This window comes from Haliaeetus leucocephalus, unplaced genomic scaffold (assembly GCF_000737465.1).
Source record: "Haliaeetus leucocephalus isolate CR32 unplaced genomic scaffold, Haliaeetus_leucocephalus-4.0 Scaffold339, whole genome shotgun sequence".
Taxonomy (NCBI): Eukaryota; Metazoa; Chordata; class Aves; order Accipitriformes; family Accipitridae; genus Haliaeetus; species Haliaeetus leucocephalus.
Genome location: NW_010972775.1, coordinates 6080194 through 6097698, shown reverse-complemented (window position 1 = coordinate 6097698; position 17505 = coordinate 6080194). Strand labels below are relative to the sequence as shown.

General features: G+C 37.6%; 2 protein-coding genes across 2 annotated transcripts in view; both read right to left on the bottom strand.

Moving 5' to 3' along the window:
- Positions 1-17505, bottom strand: part of MTMR10 (myotubularin related protein 10) — a 536484-nt gene that overhangs the window by 303411 nt on the left and 215568 nt on the right. The gene's annotated exons all lie outside the window — the stretch shown is intronic.
- Positions 1-17505, bottom strand: part of OTUD7A (OTU deubiquitinase 7A) — a 96838-nt gene that overhangs the window by 39939 nt on the left and 39394 nt on the right. The window contains exon 5 of the mRNA XM_010571736.1: positions 16123-16277. Coding sequence (XP_010570038.1) covers positions 16123-16273 — 151 coding nt within the window. The 5' untranslated portion in view covers positions 16274-16277. The remainder of the gene's footprint in view (positions 1-16122; positions 16278-17505) is intronic.

The window sequence follows — 17505 nt, the reverse complement described above, 5'->3', positions numbered from 1 at the left end:
AACAGACCTATATTAATGGAACACAGACAGCATTTCTCTAGTGTCAGGGCATTCCTTACAGGTCACTGCTCAAGATATTTTCATGTTTAAGTCCTGAAATCTAATAAAAATCACTATGCATGTGCTGTAAGTGACTGCTTACTGTATGATGGAGCTTTGATGTATGTAATAGGAAAGCAGAAAATCAGTAGACTAACAGAAATCCCACTATCCTTAGTCTTAGGCCAAATGCAATCAACTTATATAAAAGCTTTATCATAAAAATTACAGGCAGCCTTCAGAAACTAGGTTCACTGTGTTGCATTTAAAACTAAGTTACACAGTGACTCTTGAGTTATGCTCCATGGTACAACGTAGCAACAGAACTTCTAATACAGACTTGAAACTATACACAAAATAAAATTTCTATAACTATACGTATATTACACAGAAATATTTTATTTTCAAATCTCTCCATCTCCCTGGAGTTGTCCCCATCTCCTGAACAATTTCTTCTATGGGAAGCACCAATTCAGCCCCAAAGCCTTAAGTTTCAGAGAACCAACATAGGAAATGATTACTGGACTCGCTTTCCCCAAATTTGCTGGAGCCTCCAAGCATTGAATGCAAGAAAAAAATCAACCAAATTAGAGAATATATTAAGTACCCTTCCATCTCCACGAAAGAGTGTTTTTGAATATTAGCCACCCTAACTGACTAGTGTAAGTGTTTTCAGCTACTCTCTGTACTGGAAACATGTAAACTTGCCCCCTTTGCCAAGGCTTCCTCTCATTTGGGTTTATATTTCCAAAAGTAAATACAAATGACAGACCTTTTGTTTTTACCATTGCCCATAAAAAAGAGGAGAATTCATCAGTTTGGGAGGAATAAAGAAGACAATTTGTAAGTCAAAGCAGAGGAAATTGGAGACAGCAAAGAGAATTAGGGGAAAGGAAGAGAGAAAAAAAACAGAGCCATTTATAAAAGACACCATGTGAAGAAATACAAATAAGTACAAAAAATTAGTGCAGTGTAAAATAAAAAAAAAGAAGTCAACAGATCTAATAAAAAGTGTGATGTGATTTGGACCATAGAAACGGACTGCAGGAGCAATGGACAAGCAGGGAGCAAATCAGAAAGTTTATTAAATTCAGAGATGCCCAGAGCAGATGATCTGAACAAAGATTTCTAGCAGCGTGACATGGCAGGTGAGAAGGTTTCAGCTGGAAGTTACTGAAGAAACTAGTGGGGTTTATGATGGTGGAGAATAAAGTTAACTCTGCCTAGCTCTCCTCCTTTAAACTTTGCATACCAAAAACATTTGAATTTATAAAGCTGTATGCTATTACATTCCAAACTAAGTTTTGAAAGAAGAAAAAAAACCAAGGTATGCTGGGTCAGAAACAACAACAAAAAATTTCATATAACATTGAAATCAAACATATGCCCCCCCCAATGCCTCATGGGGTAGTTCCGTAGTTCCCTCCTGCCAGTCTTGCTACTTGTCCAATGAGTTTCAGCAGCCTTCTGGTTTGGAACAGAGTGCATACAGTCCCTCTAAGTCCCTAGGAAAAGACTTAGTCTTTCTGTTATCTAAGTTCTGTTTGTATGTCTGTTCCCTGGTCTTTTCTGAAATCTCCCAGATCCTGCTCCTCACACAAGTCCCTGCTCTCACATCTTTTCATTTTCTTTAATTGTCATCTCCTGCACAGGCCCTCAACAGAAAGGAACAATCTTTCCTATCCCACAGAGGTTACAGCTGACATAGGGACTGACATGCCCTGCACTGCAAGGCTGAAGGAGAAGCAACAGGTAAGTAACCGATTTTGCATAGTTTCATCAACTAAATTAAGTCAAGTGAGACTTTTTGTTGTAATGTGAAGGACAAAAACAATACAAGACTATTTTTCAGATTGTCCGCTATTTTTTTTTTTACTGTTACTTATCTGATGCACCCTACTGTTCACTGACTGCTAACTTCTTTGTTTATATGAAATATTATTGTATTTGAAAAGGTACTTCACAGACATAACAACCTTATTTCAGTACACACAATCACATCCGATGACAAGTCACTGGTAACACTGTATCAGTTAGTAGCAACTGAATTGCTCCAAAGCAGCACTGACCCAGTGGGTTTACATGAAAGGCTTTGAGTTCCTAATGGTCAGAGAACATCAGTCAGCAAAAAGCTGGAGCAGCGCAAAGCTGGTTACAAAAGACAGGTAGTGAATCATGATCAGGATGCTGGAATCAAATTAATATACTAACTCAACAGAAAGAATACTCTTACTGAACAGTTATTTCCAGAACAGCTATATGTGCTATGTGAGTCAGCAAGTGTAAAATTTAACAGGACTGAAACGTCTCTGCTTTAAAACCAGATATTTCTAGTGTGGAGGAAAAACAACAGAACAAAAAAAATATTGCAGCTGAGTACAGAATGGAAGATGCACTCTGACTGAGGGCTGGTACTGACATTTTCGTGTCAGAGACAGCAGACATCTACATGAAAGGGAAATTCAAAAATAAACTCAGTTACACTGTGAAGTTCCTGTCCTAAATAATAGTTGCTTGAATAACAACAGGAGGCATTGTCAGCCTGGAGAAAAACCAAAGACTTAGATAAAACAATGTATAATTTAAGAAGCCACTTATCCATTTTTGCCTTACCACCTCAAACTGGATTAGTAAAGGGTTAAAAAAAAGATGCTAAAGAACAGCAAGAGTAGGACTCACCTCAGAAGCATTCCAGATGATTCAGTTTAACCTGATCATCAGAGAGGACTGCTTCCCCCTGCCCCCACCTCTGCCTATTTAGAGTCGTCCAAGAAGTGTTCAGAAGTAGGTTTCCCAGTGATCTGATGCTCTGAGACCAAGCTGACAGACATAAGATTTTCCCAGGCCTTGGTCCTGGATCCAAAAAGCCTAGCTTTCCTTAGGGTGCCTCAACTGGGGACAACACAAAAGTGCCAACAGTAGAAGAAAGGGTCAGGGGATGAGAGCCGAGTGTCCAGTGCCACGGCTTTCTGTGGTAGGTTCACCGGACTCCAAATCCCAGGCTAGAAAGAAATTGAAAAGGAGGCAGCAATCAAGAGCATTCTCTATGCAAGAGTACTACTGCAGGACCCTCAGAGAGCATGTTCTCCCCTTGGAACACTGCTCTTCAGGCATCACATCTTTAGTTAACACTGGGGAAAGCCGCTTACTATTAAATCTAACTTTTGAGGGAGGGAAAGGTTGAGGTGACCTCATTAGGAATGACCACATTGTGATCAGAGAATACACCTCCTTCCTTCACCTTTCACAGCCCTTCCATCTTGCCTTCTTGTCCTTCTCAACCTGTGGACGCCATCCTCTCCTCAGAAAACATTTGATAAAAGAAACCAAAGCCCAAGACCCACATTTTTATATTTAGCCTTGACTACTACTGTTTTCCTCTTGAGGCACACTAGCAAGAAAACCAGCCCAGGGACAAGACTGAGAATTAGATGGACAAACTACTGAGCCAATAGGTTAGTCAGAAATTTAGAATACACCACGGATTTTCCTCAGACTCTGCCGCAAGGAAACTGGGTGCATGCCAATGAAGAGGTCAAACCAAACCACAGTAAATGTCACAGGACAAGAAATATTCCTGCAGCCATTCTTTTGCATATCTGGATCAGCCTCAAGCTGCATGTATGCTGCATCATCCACTGCATTGGATCCATGCACTATGTACATACACATGGTATAGCACTGTAACAAATGTAAAACATTTACATAATTACTTTTTCCTGAGTGGAACCAGAAATGCTGTACTATCAGACAGCCAAGGGCTCGTTTGCCCAGGTATTATTTTAAAATATCACCACTTTGTTGAGTTTTAAATAAAATATTGGACAGTTTAAAAAAAAAACAAAACAAAACAATACAACTATACAGTGCTTTCTATAGGAAGCTCTCTTGGAAAAGTTTCAAAGTCCTGATTTCTTTCTTCTAATAGATGTATTTCCAACTCAATCCACATTTTAGTAAACTGGTCAGCTTGAAAACTGAAATCTGAAAGCAGAAGAGCACTAGAAACTTGGGACTTTTTTGCTTTAAACCGTTTGCTTCGAGACTATCACATATTGTAATTTTTCAGATGAGAAATACACTCTGACTTCATACAGGTAGTACGATTAGCACCACTCAGGTTTTACAGTAGTTTTCATAGTGCTTAGACAGCTGCATTCACCCTGTTTTTTCTGAAGAATAAAGGTCCGTCTTTTTTTTTAACCTTGCCTTTCTCTAGTCCAGTCTTAAACTTGATTGTGCTGTGAGGAGAAAGTGACTTCTTAATGCTTTGCAGCACATGAGTAATCCTTGCTTGCTCAATGTTAAGCACGTGCTTTGTCAGATCACAACTCGTACTCTCTAATAACAAAAATCAGGCACCCATTAAGCAACCTACGCTAGTTGTACCAATACTAGATTTTACGTTTTTCAGGCAGGTAATAGGCAGCAAGACCTGAGCAACATGCTATTAATTAGTCTTTGGGTTTTTTTGCTTTTTACTGTTTTGGCTAAACCAGCGTAGCTTAGCAGGCTTGTTACAGTTAATGAATCCATTGTCTTTCACTTCTTAAATCAGATATAATGAAACTAGAGGACATTTATCATTCATTAGTAGGAATAGCAAGCATGCAACTATAAAGCTCTCCCCCCTGCCAAGCTTTCAAATATCCACCTACTCCAATATGTTAAAAAGAACATTTGAAAGGTCACCAGCAATTCTTGATTTAATGATGAACAAAATGCTAGAAGGGATGCAATTTGAGATGGGGAACTAGGAAAGATCTAAATAGTAAGGACCACAACGAAGGGCAACTTGTAGCAACAACATATACACAGAACTTCATCAAAGGAAATTTTAAAAGGGGCAGGAAATGCTGCCTAAAGCTAAGCAGAACCAAAAACATGTAAGAAAAAGGATGCAGAAGGGAAAGGTTAGACAGAATTAAACAAATTATGATGCAGCCTGTGTTTACAGTTCATGAACTGCTGGTACATATATGTAAGAAGCAGAAACAATACAAATACTCAGTAAGAATTAATGTGGAACTTTCACGAAACCATAAAGGAAAAAAAGAAGCCAAAATGCTACACAGCTCACAGAGAAAGCAACTTGGGCAAGAATACAGAATGATGTATTTCAGAAAATAAAAATGAGGTCTACAGAAGCACAAAAAGATGACGAAACTGAACAAGAAACTAAGCTGAAAGGAAGACAGAGCATCATTTTTCAGTGTGACAAATACTAGAAAGTAAAAAAAGGTATTTTGGTGAGATGGCAGTAAAACTAAAATGGATGCATCTTTTGGAATTTTTAACCATCCTAATCAGGTACAGTATCTGCCCATCTACTTTACATTTAATGCCATTTTTGTTGTTAATGAAACTCGCGCTTGAATGCAATACCATTTAGAAAACATTTTTTAAAATAAGAGAGAGACTACTGAAGAACCAGTAGCAGCAATGTAACTTTCAAGTTTTTTGCCACCATTTCTTAAATATTTTACTATCATTGTATGTAATTTTTACCAATGAATTGGAAAAAAATTACAATCCCACTATTACTAAAGCTAATGCAAAGCATCCACAGGAAAAAAAACCTCCCTACTAAAAAAAAATTAAAAAATCAACAACGCATCCCTGCCCACAAGTCTTGTTGGCAGACAAAACCTTTGTTTTCAGTACCATCCCAATCATTATAACTCCTTCAAATCTACTGCAGAGAACATGCCTCTGTGACTCTAATACTCCATGCCAGTGTATAGAAAGGTGTTCTTGGCATAGCAGCTGTCCCACAAATACAAAGCATTAGCTGTTAGGTGGGAGGCACGTCATCTCCCCTTTTAGCCCATTTAAGAGAACCAGCATTTTACATGAGACTATACGGTGGATCAGTAACAAATCAATTAAAAGGGCACAGGAATTTTCCGCAGGGATGCTTGATTCATCTAGTCCTTCCTCTTATGAGGGTGACAACTACCTGTAAGGATGTACAATCCGAGGTCTTTACAAATGACCAGACACAAATCTAGTATTTGGCAGGCTGTATAGCATACTTCTAAAAACAAAATCCAGGGCTTTTATTCCATCTACATTCTTCTGTGCCATCTTTCAGCTTATATTTTCAGCAGTTATGCATATCAAAAAGTAAAACAATATGAATCTCTACATTGTTATGTGTGGAGGACCTCGGCTGGACTGAGGGGCCTGGGGAGGACATTGACCTTGACAAGAAAGGATGAGAAGCATGCCTAGGAAACTAAGTTTAAGGAATGTGTTGACCGTTTGCAGTTGTGATAAGGAACCTGAAAAAGTCACCCAATGAGGGATGAGAAAAACAACTTCTGACAACTTTTTGACCAATGAGGGACAGACATATGTACAAGGTAACAAGTATAATGGGTATAAATTTGCTGGCTTGTAGTAATAAAAAACCCTTCTTTGCTTGTACTATAAGAATGCATACTTGTCGTTTGTCCATCTCGACCATGACAGTTATGTCTTCCCTCCAAGAACACAGGAAAAAGTTCTTAGCTGAAAGTGTTGGCTAAGAGGCTGAGAGAAATGAGTAACAGTGTTTTACAGTTAGGTCTGAACAAGACAAGTCCTCACAATGTTTCATAGCATAAATCTAGTACAAGTCTTATCATCTTGACTCACAAGTCATCAACTTGACCCAATGGAACCTAGACAATATGGAACAACATAAACATAGAAGGCAATAAGCTAACTTTCAGGTAGAGAAGAATAACCAACCTGAGCAAGGCACTGAATATCAAGACACGATCTATGAAATGGACCTGTAAGTTCAATTTGAAGACAACACAGAAAATAACACTCCAGGCTAATGCATTTATGATGATCTCTTGCTAATCTACTGGGATTCACACTTCTGTGTATTTTACACTTCGATGAAATAATATCAAATAATCAAGTCCCCAAGAATTCTACATTAAGGGCTCCTCATCAACAAGGATGTGCCTAAGACAGACCAACTTATGGGCAACTGCAGCAAAAGAACAATTTTTATTCCTGGGGTTACATGGGTATTCAATTGTACAGGAGAATTCAAAAATGCCTGAAGGTTATGAACTGATTTAGCTCTCCCAAAACAGAGGAAAGCCTCTGAAATTCTTCCTCTTCCTGTCAAGCTCAAGTCTGTCCTGTCTAGGTTTAAAGTTCATTTCTGTGCTCCTGATACCCTGTATATTTAGGAAATGGAAATGTTCACATTTGCCACAACAGAAATTAAAAGCTGAGCATGGTTAATGTACTTTGTCATTGACAGGAATTCTCCCTGCATACTTGTGTATCAGGGCGGATGATATTTTGTGAGATGCTGTTGGTTGAGAGAATTCATAATTGCCAATAATTATATGAAATATTGAATTTTATTTAGGACCAGATGGAAATATTGTTACCTTTACACAACTAGGGACATTGTTCGGTCATTCTAATATCTTCTCCAAATCTTTGCAGGAGGCTTTATTTAAATGTCTCAGCTGAACCTGACTAACTTTTATATTCTATCTTTTTAATGCAGCTTATGTTTATAGTTTTATGTGCTGGTGAAGTTACAATTAACTGTTCTGAACTAGAAGAGTTCTGACATTTTACCCTCACAATTTCATAGGACTTTTTGTTCCATAGGACTATCCAAATATTTAAAACTGTGATTACAGGCACAAGGCAGAGTTATTATCTAACTAACTAGCAATTCCAGCTTCAACTGCAAAAGTTCTTTTACTTCTTCAGTTTTTGCTAGCATTGATAATGCTAGGAGATCTTTTACCAGATACAAGCTATTTAGTAAACCTAGGAGCTTTAGGTGACTATGCTAGAAAGGCATTCGGAGAAATGATAAGCAGCTTCTGTCTTTCAAGACTGTTGATTGATTGTTAGTTTTCACCAACATAAAATGATCCTCGTTTTGTGCCATTAGGCCAGTGCACAATGATTAATTTTTTTTATATATATAAAAATTTAAATCCCCCATATTTTACAATCTGTTAGGATACGAAGTCTACCATCAGCTTCTTTCCCATGTAAGGAAGTCTGTTCTTAGAAACCAACTGCTAATAAAGCAATCCACAAGTTCAGTTTAAATGCAGTCACTTCTTCCTATTTCGCATGAAGTAGATTAACAAATATTAACAGGAATAAGATGAGGAACTCAAGACCAGCTTTATTCCTTATAAAAAAACTTATATGCAAAACTAGGATAAAATTAGACCATAGGTTTTAAAACAGTATTTAATTTTGGTCCATATTCTCAAAGGAAAATAATGTAGCAAGGACATTTTAACATTTGCCTCATTTTCTGCTAGAATGCACAGTCACTCAAAGCTGAACAGACAGCTGGAAATGACAATTTTGATTTCTGTGTAACGAGACATTGGTAGCAGCTCAACTTCCTCTTCCATTTGCCAAGCCTTCCACAAGAGAACTAAAAAAGGAACTGTCTGCAGGAGAGGAGAATAGACTATTTTGGGGGAGTTAGCTTTGTATGCTCAATCACATGACAGTACTGTAAATTTCTCTCTCCCTCTGCATTAATTACATGCTTTTCTTTGAATTTTGCTTATATAGACTATTCTTTGAGGAGACATCTATCTACTGCATCTCTGTCATTTTCCATGCGGTCAGTCTCCTTTACCGCATACATTTCATGACTGTAAAGCCGACCTCCTGATTTCTGAATTAATGGCAAACTATGTATACCTCGATTAAGCGCTATATAAAGCTGGAAACAGACAGCAATTACTTTTATATAATGGTGAAATACTACATCATTTATATAAATAAATGAAACCATTTATACAAAGAAAAGGGCAGTTTTTCAGTTAAGTATATTTTTTTGATGCAGTTTGGATTCTTTTTAATGTTTTTATTATTTATTTTATTATTATTATTATTGCCAGTGAATTTCACAAATCCTCTAGTTCCTGATGGTTGTCTATACTGTTGGCATTTAAAAATATTTCATCCTATGCCTTCCCCCTATATTCAAGTGGTTATTGCCTGCACACCTGCTGCTTCCTGAAAACTAATCTGTTTTCTAACTGATTTATTAGTAATCTCCAAGTTCATCCACACCTACAACCCCGGCACTGTAAAGAAATACAGCATAACTTATTTTAAAGATTAAACTATTTTCTTTAATGGTTTTCTTTCTGCCTTAGGCCACATTTTAAGTACGTTATACTTAACAACTCAAGCATTACTGCTGTTCTATGCATGGGAGATTCAAGGCACCAGCCTAGACTATCCAGAAGGAAAAGGGACATGCCCTCCTCATTCCTGGGTATTGGGGAAGTCGGAGATCAAACACAGCTGAAGATAAATCAACCCTCTACCATGCAGACCTATCTGTTTATGCTTAAGAATTTTCCCAAAGCTTAGTGAGGCAAAGAAGTCTTTCCCCTGACTTTGAGGTGCCTTTGAGTCTGGCTGCCATTAACAAGCATGCATATACAAAGATGACATCTGGAGAGTCTTGCAGCTGATTTCACATTTTCCTGTGACACTAATCTAATACATATCCTAATTTAAACCTGTACAAAACAGCAATACACATGCCTACCAGCATGGGCTGCTTTTCAAACTATTTTGCTAAGATTGTTGTTTCTTTCACCTGGGTCGCATTTACTGTCAAATTGCTCTGTCTATATTAACCACTTGAGCATGGGCTTTTATTTAAGCCTGGTTTTAAGTAAAATTAGGAATTTCTGTGTGTTTGCTTGTTTTTTTCCCCATTATCCTCAAAATTAAGTGAGGGCTGAAATACAGATCTCTGGGTAATTAATGGAAATCCTGTAGCATCTAGATGGCCCCAACTCAGCACATTTTCATTCCATCAAAGCAAGAGGAAGGCAAAAAGCAATACTAAACCTTCCATTGAGCTCTCCCCACCTTATGCTGTGTTCACCTAACTCTCATGTCTGAAACAACTCCAGTTTTTCTCTTACAGGTGGGGGAAAAAGGGTTGGGATTTGGTATATAATTTATTATGATAATACTCACATTACACTTCTTTCAGTTCTTTTGCACAGCAATTGATAGGTTAGTTTTAAAGTGAAAAATTATCTATAAAAGTTTGGAAATGGGCTCATTTTAGACTCAATCCCTTTCAATGCTTTAAATTTGGAAATTTATGATCTGTTCACCTTTTTGAAAAATGAGGCACTGACATCAGCAAATAATAGAATAATGACAAATGCTTCCTAGAACAATCATACGTAATCTCAGGAAAAGCAATTACTGAATGCATAGCATAAAACTGAAATTACAAAAACCATATAAGTGGCATATGCAGCACTCGAGGTCAGGTCACAAAGAGCAAATGAAGTAACTGTTTCAGGTTCTCCAGCAGATTTGTAGAGGTTCATGCTGTCTTTATTTCCACAAGGGGACTGATAAACAACTGTCCCAGTCTGTGATTTCTCAAGAATTTGCAATCTTAATTGCAAAAACAACACAAGTTAATTATATCCTAGCTGAAACTAGGACATACAGAATGAACTGTGTCCTTCTATGCCCCAAATTGTGTCCTTTTTTTAAAGTATCTGATTGTCTTTCAACCGTCTAGTTTCCTATAGCTACTAAGTTCCTCATGAAAGACAGGATAGTAATACCAACAACTATAATTTCAAAAATAGGGGGTAATGTATTTTGGAAGACTATACAGGGGAAAAGAATTGGTAATAATCTTGTCCTGGTGCACAAGACTCAATGTGATATTTGAATGCAATTTTAAAAAGTGGTTTTAAACTTAGAAAATATATAGAGGTTCACACTGTGCTCTTGGATGCTGCTAGTTCAAAATGAAGCCCTTGTCTCAAGGAATTATGTGAAAGGTTGCTAGAGTAAGATTTACAGTAATGGGAATGCTCTTGTTTTCAGGCATGTTGCTTGAATAAATCTGTTGTTGTTTTTTTCTGGAAGAGAGACAAACTTCTACAGTCTTACTTCCTCCTGAATGAAAGTGCAGAGAGACAAGATCTCAGGTCTGCAGGTCTGTAGCATATGTTTTTGATACAAAGGGATCTGCTTCAAGCATATCTGATTCCTGAACCATCACACTGTGTAATGTCAGATCCAGTTTCCACATCCCCTGAATCAAATGCTACTCAGAGAGTCAAGCAACTGTCACAGTCACTCTCTACTCTGTAATTTGCTGACATATGTGGTGCTAATATATTCTCCCCAACCTATGATTTTACTTATTATCCGGTACAGTCAGCAAATAGCTTTTGGTGTCCTTTTATTTGCATTGGGACATACTCATCATTCTTTGGTTGGCTTGTAATTATTAACATAAAAACATGAGGATTTATGATGTCTTGGAGATGCCATGAATTTGAGGACAGTTATCTGTAGATGTGCAGGCTCTCAAAAGGTAATTCCTGCTGGGTGTTTACTTTAAAGTCTCTGCAAGATTAGAGATGAAGGTATAAATAGCTATCAATGAAGTCTCCTCCCTGGAGTCCTAAACAACAAGAATGAACATTCCGAAGTCTTGTAATCGTAACCTAGCTGAAAGAACTGTGCTTCCCATTTTAATAATTCAGCCGTAATAGTAGCTAAGAATTTTGGCAAGGCTGGTAGAAAACTGTTCTTTCAACTGAAAAGAACGATGGAAGTAGTCTGGGTGGTCCAGGACAGCATTCAGACAAAGAAAGCAAGGAGTGCTGAGTAGAGGAAGAAAAAGCCCTTCAGTATAAAAAGTACAGAAAGGTACCACGAAGAACAAGCAACCAAAAACAAGCATGAAGTGTTCTATGCACAAGACACTGCTAGCAACTAACAGAGTGAACAAAGAACACTGCAGCTTCTGATAGAAGATAGATTCTGCTGTGGAGACAGGTCATCTGGAGAATTCAGCCCAGAAATAGCTCACTTGGCTATTGCTCAGGCATGCAAGCACACTGTGGGCACAAGAAAAAATTTATACTAGTACAGAGAAGGGTAGATGAGAGCCTCCTGAATTGAGAGAGATAAGATGCTGTTTGGGTTAGCTGTACATCATCCCCATGAAAGGATTTTTCTCATGATCTCAGCTGCCTTGGGTTCTCATTCTAGAAGTGGGCATGCAGTTATTGGGATATTCAAAAGCAAGAAAAAAAAAAAGCTGGGGGCAGAAAGGGGATAGAAGAGTATTCACACTTTAAAGCCATAAAGTCATTCCAAGGTCTCATTAAAAAGAGCTACTAAGCATCCATAGCACAGCAGAGAGTGGAATAAATTTTGATTACTCATATGATTGTATATGTTTAATAGATGCACATGAGTAATAAGGTAAATGGTTTTGTGCTGTGAAAACCTCTGCTTGAAAACAATGCATAATCGATTCTTTACAATATGCCAGTTACATAACTCTACATGACTATAAATCTAATGTTCTTTGCTATGCTTAATTACTATTTAATGCAAATGGTGTACATTTACAAAATATATCCAGTCATAAATATCGCCACTGTTATATTGAACAGTTGGGAAAAGGCCTTAGTTTTGAAATATTGATATACAATTTAATGAAAAAAAAAAATCACAGAATCAATCATAACACATAGCTCTACGACGTATCAGATTGTAATCTCAAGTTTCAAAAATTTTCTTTAACAGCAGAAATGGGCTGTTTATAAATCTACCAAATTATCAGAATAAGCTGTAATGGAAGGAAGGTTCTTTACAATACTTAAGAAAACCCAAACAGTAAGACAGATGACTTACTAAAGTGTAGGTCTATGTGCTAACCCCCTTCTGCCTCCACATACCCTTACTTGTACTTTCTCCAAGTCTGTACATGTAAGTTCCCATGGCTGTATCACATAAATAGCAAAGAGCAAGTAACCTATGAAAAGTAGGAATGAAACACAAATTGTGCATTGGACAAACACAAACTAACCAATTTCTAATGCAACTTTATCCACCAATGAGTGGCTGATTAGACAGATAAAAGGCTTTTCTAAATGTAAACATAGCAATGTCATGAAAATAAAATTAATTTCTTAGACAGAACTAAGAAAAACAAACCTATTTATAATTTTGATGCAGTTTTAAAAGTCTGCGTTCACATTCATTTTCAGACGTGCATGACAAAGTTCTCACACCATTAAAATAATGCCTTTAAGATCTTAAGTCTGTGAAATCTGAGCTCCTTAACAGTTAAGCAACTGCACAGAATTCTAGAATTGGTAACTTTGTATCTTTGGCCAAGTTTGCCTGCACAGGGAGCTTGTGGTCAAGTCTATGCTCAGTTTGATGTTTCAAACAGCAGCATATACAATGTAATTGCAAAAAGGCAATCTTGGCACTAGAAAGATGTATACCAAAATAGCCAAAACATTTCTGTATACATTCTTTTGAATGACAGAAAAAATACAGAGACAGAAAGCAAGACTTGGAGCTCAACATGTTTAGCTTATCAAAATTAGATAGAAAAGCAATTGGTTTATAGTATTATTTATTTTAGGATACTAATAGCTGGCAAAAAGAACTAGACAAATAAATTAGAACCAATATATGTGTGTATCTCTTTATATCTTCATTTCAAATCAATATGGACACTTTTTGGAAGATATGTGTCAAGCATAACAAGTGGAATGTTTTAGTGAGACAAGTAGCTGTGCTCAATACAAAGTTCAACAGAAAAAACCTGCAGGGGTTTTACCAGCAGGACAGGCAGAGTATAGAAACATCAACAGAGCCAGTATTTAGGACAGCTTCTGGCAATTTAGAAAACCTATATGCAATCTATGTGTAATGTATAGATTTTTCTAGCTATCTGTACAACGGTCAGTGTGTTATTCAACTTGTTGATTTGTTGCTGGGGAGAACACCACATATTGTGCCCAATACCGTCCCAATGCATCCACAGAACAATCAAAGCAAAACAATTAAAATAGTTGGATAAGGAAGCAGAAACTGGTATCCTTGATTGCCTACAGGACAGTGAAATTCAAGAAATTTCCTCAAAAAGATGAACAAATGAAACAGTATTAGAAATGGCTCTGAAAAAGATGTGTACACTCCATAGTAGCATGATATGAACATTCAGCCTGAGCAAGTTATGAAAATAGAATCTGTGAGCAGATCAGAAAGAGAGAAAGGCAACGGGACCCTAGAAGAATTGACCGAAACTTGTGATTACATAGAAATGAGGGTTTATACAAGCAAGTTTTTTGGCTCAAAGCTCTCTATGACAGTCATTTTAGGGCTACAAACTACAACCAAATCTTGAAATTTCTCAAAAATATTGTTGCACACCTGTTTCCAAATTTTGAATTGAAAATGTTATAGAGACATCATCATTCCAAGACCAGGTGCAATACATTTGCTATAGCCTTTTGCACCATGGTGTGGGGGTTGCTCTTCTGAATATTGTTTATCTTTAAGAAGTTACTTCATGGGTTTCAGTGCTGCTCACAGAGCCCAGAGCATCTATGCACTGTGGCAACTATGAAGACAGTTATAATGGTGTAAGGGTAGCAGTCCCTTCTGTGTCTTTTTTAAACAAATGAGAAACCACTGGATCAATTACTGTCCCCCAGCACAAGATATGGCCAGTGCTAGAAGCTGTTACACCAAACGTGGCCACAACTACATGTGCTGAAACTTTCCTGTGAGCACATCTTGTCTAGAACTAGCAACAATCCCTTCTACCTTGATAAATTCCGTATGTCTATTAGCCTGTTCAGAATAATTAAATTGCTTATTGCATATTTCTTTGTTAATATGTATGGTGTGAATTTATTCATTTACAGAATTGAGAAGTACAACACAGAAAAATCCTATTCTATATTTATTTGGAAGCATTATCCTTTACAGCAAGGAAAAGGTATAGCAAGGAAAACAAGATAAGTAACTTTTCTGAACCACCTCTGATATGTAGGAACACTTCTCAAATTTTGCTGCTGCTCTTAGCACAATAACTGACAATCAGTCCTGATATTGCTGAGAAAAACCTTCTGACAGTCTTTTTCAAAAAGACAAACAGACCAAGAGAGAATCTAGAACAACAGGTTGAGCAAATCAGTCAGACAAAACAGAGGTCTCTTAAATAGAGCGAGCCAATGATGATATACACAGCTAGGTATTCTAAGGTTTTATTACATGTAACACAGATGACTTGGGAAATGCTGCAGAATTGTGGGTACCTCTGTGTTAATAATGTATCACTCCTTATTACTGAAAAACCCAGAGTAAAAGAAGAATTTATAGCAAAATTTAAAACTTTCAGCACACATATGATAAAGTGAAATTGCTCTTGCAAAAATGAGATACATACCCTGATGTACATTTTAAGTCTGCTGTGGCTGTTCAATAGTTACTTTGATGTAACACACAATTTCTTAAAGCATATTAAGATTTAAAAAAAAAAGTTTTCAGGGAAAAAGTCCAGTGTGCATGTATCAAGCCCACAGAACCACCTTGCAATTTACATAGATACTACCTACTTATTTCTAACTTCCCATCTTCACAATTGTTGTTAGCCCACATCAGAAGAAATTAACAAAAACAACTACTACAAAATGCCTTCAAATATCAAAGGTGTCTTTCCACTTTTAAGCTTATAAACTTAAAACAACTACAATAAAATAAAGACCCAGTTATTTTCCTGATATGGCTTCTTAGATGTTTTTCAACCTAGCCATTTGACTCCCATACTGTGAAGTTCAGGCATGCATATTAATCACTGGGCGCCAAAAGTATCTCTGGTTTCTCTATTACTTTACAGCAAGTCCATTTCAGACTAAACTTTGCTGCTTTGCACAGCGAGCCGACACATTTACAACTACTTCAGGCAGCTGAAAATGACAAAATTCAGCTAAATCCCCCTCCCCTCTCTCCCTGGCACATATACTTTTAGGGCATGATGATTAATAACCTAAAATACTGCAATCTAACACTAAGAACTTTTTAAGGCTTTTGCTGAAAACACCTAGCTTAGTATAAGCTATGGTCAGCTCATTACAAGAATTGACTTACTAGTCAAAATACTAAGAAACATCAGTTTCTGTAGACCAGAGTTCTCTTTTTATGACTGGTTCTTGCTTTAAGCAAGCAGTGAACATAGGAAATACTTGTCTCCTGAAAGCTTACCTTCCAGTAAGTCTCTTGCCAGACCTGGTTCTGCCCCTGTGGACCGAACAAAGTCTGACAGGACCGCATCCATATCAAGAGTCATGTGATCATTCAGAGATGCTGCCAGACATGCAGCAGCAGCAGGACTCACTGATTGACTAGAAGGCATCCATCTGCCAAGGAGAAAAAGAAACAGAATTTTAGAATATACTCCAAAGTGATGTAAACCATATTTTCCTTCTCTGCTCCAAAAAAGACTATTGAAAATGCTAAAACATTCAAGCTACCGCACATTAAAATAAACAGCATTTGTCATTTGTCTATGCCTTAGCCTAGAAGCTGTTGATCACGCACATGGGAAGGTTTTCTCTTTCTTAACATTTCATATTTTTATTGATTTTTTTTCTTATGTGCAGCTTGTAAATGATTCTGCAACTTGAAGACTCCAATCCAGCTAAACACAGGCACTGTTCATTCAAAGCACGATCATTGTATCATTGTCACTGCTCATACATTGAAGTTTAGCAAGTATTTAAATGTTTGGCTAGCCTACAGCTCTTTTGCCTTACTTACTAATACTAACATATACACAATAGAGCTTAGTATTTGTTCTTTTATTTGCCCTGTCAACACCACTGCTGTACTTTATAGTTTCTCCACTGTACTGGGTCTGGATGGGATGGAATTAATTTTCTTCATTCATTTTCTAGAACTGCGGCTAAACCAGCATTGATAACACATCAGTACGTTAGTCATTGCTAAGCAGTGCTTACACAGCCTTAAGGCCTTTTCTGTTTCCTACTCTGCCCTGTGGGTGAGTAGGCTGAGGGTGGACAAGAGGCTGGGAGAGGAGACAGCCAGGACAGCTGACCCCAACTGACCAAAGAGATATTCCAGACCATATAACATGCTCAGCAGTAAAACTCAAGTCTTTCGAAAGTAGCCATTGCTCAGAGGCTGGCTTGCCATCAGTCTGCTTGTGAGAGGTGGTGAGTGATTGTCTTAGCGTCACTTGCTTTTTTTCCCCTCCTTCCTTCACTTTAATGAAACTCTTTATCGATGAGGTTTTTTTTCTTGCTTTTGCTGTTGCGATTCTTTCTCCCATCCCACTGGGGGGATGAGAAGAGTGAGTGAGCAGCTGGGAGGTGCTTAGTTGCCTGCTGAGGTCAGCAAACTCCAGGGCTTTGTACATCAAACTCCAGGATTTGTTAATGGCCACTTTCAGATTTTGCTGTTTGCTGTGTTATCACTTTGTTTTTCTTTGCCTGTGAGAGCTACGATAAAAGCACTAGCCTTGAGCCTAATCTGGTGTTTGGCCCATGTATAGCTGCCATCCCAACACTCTTGAGAATCATCTCATGGAGTGAATGAAGAATTACACCTTTCTCCTCTTCTCCTCCA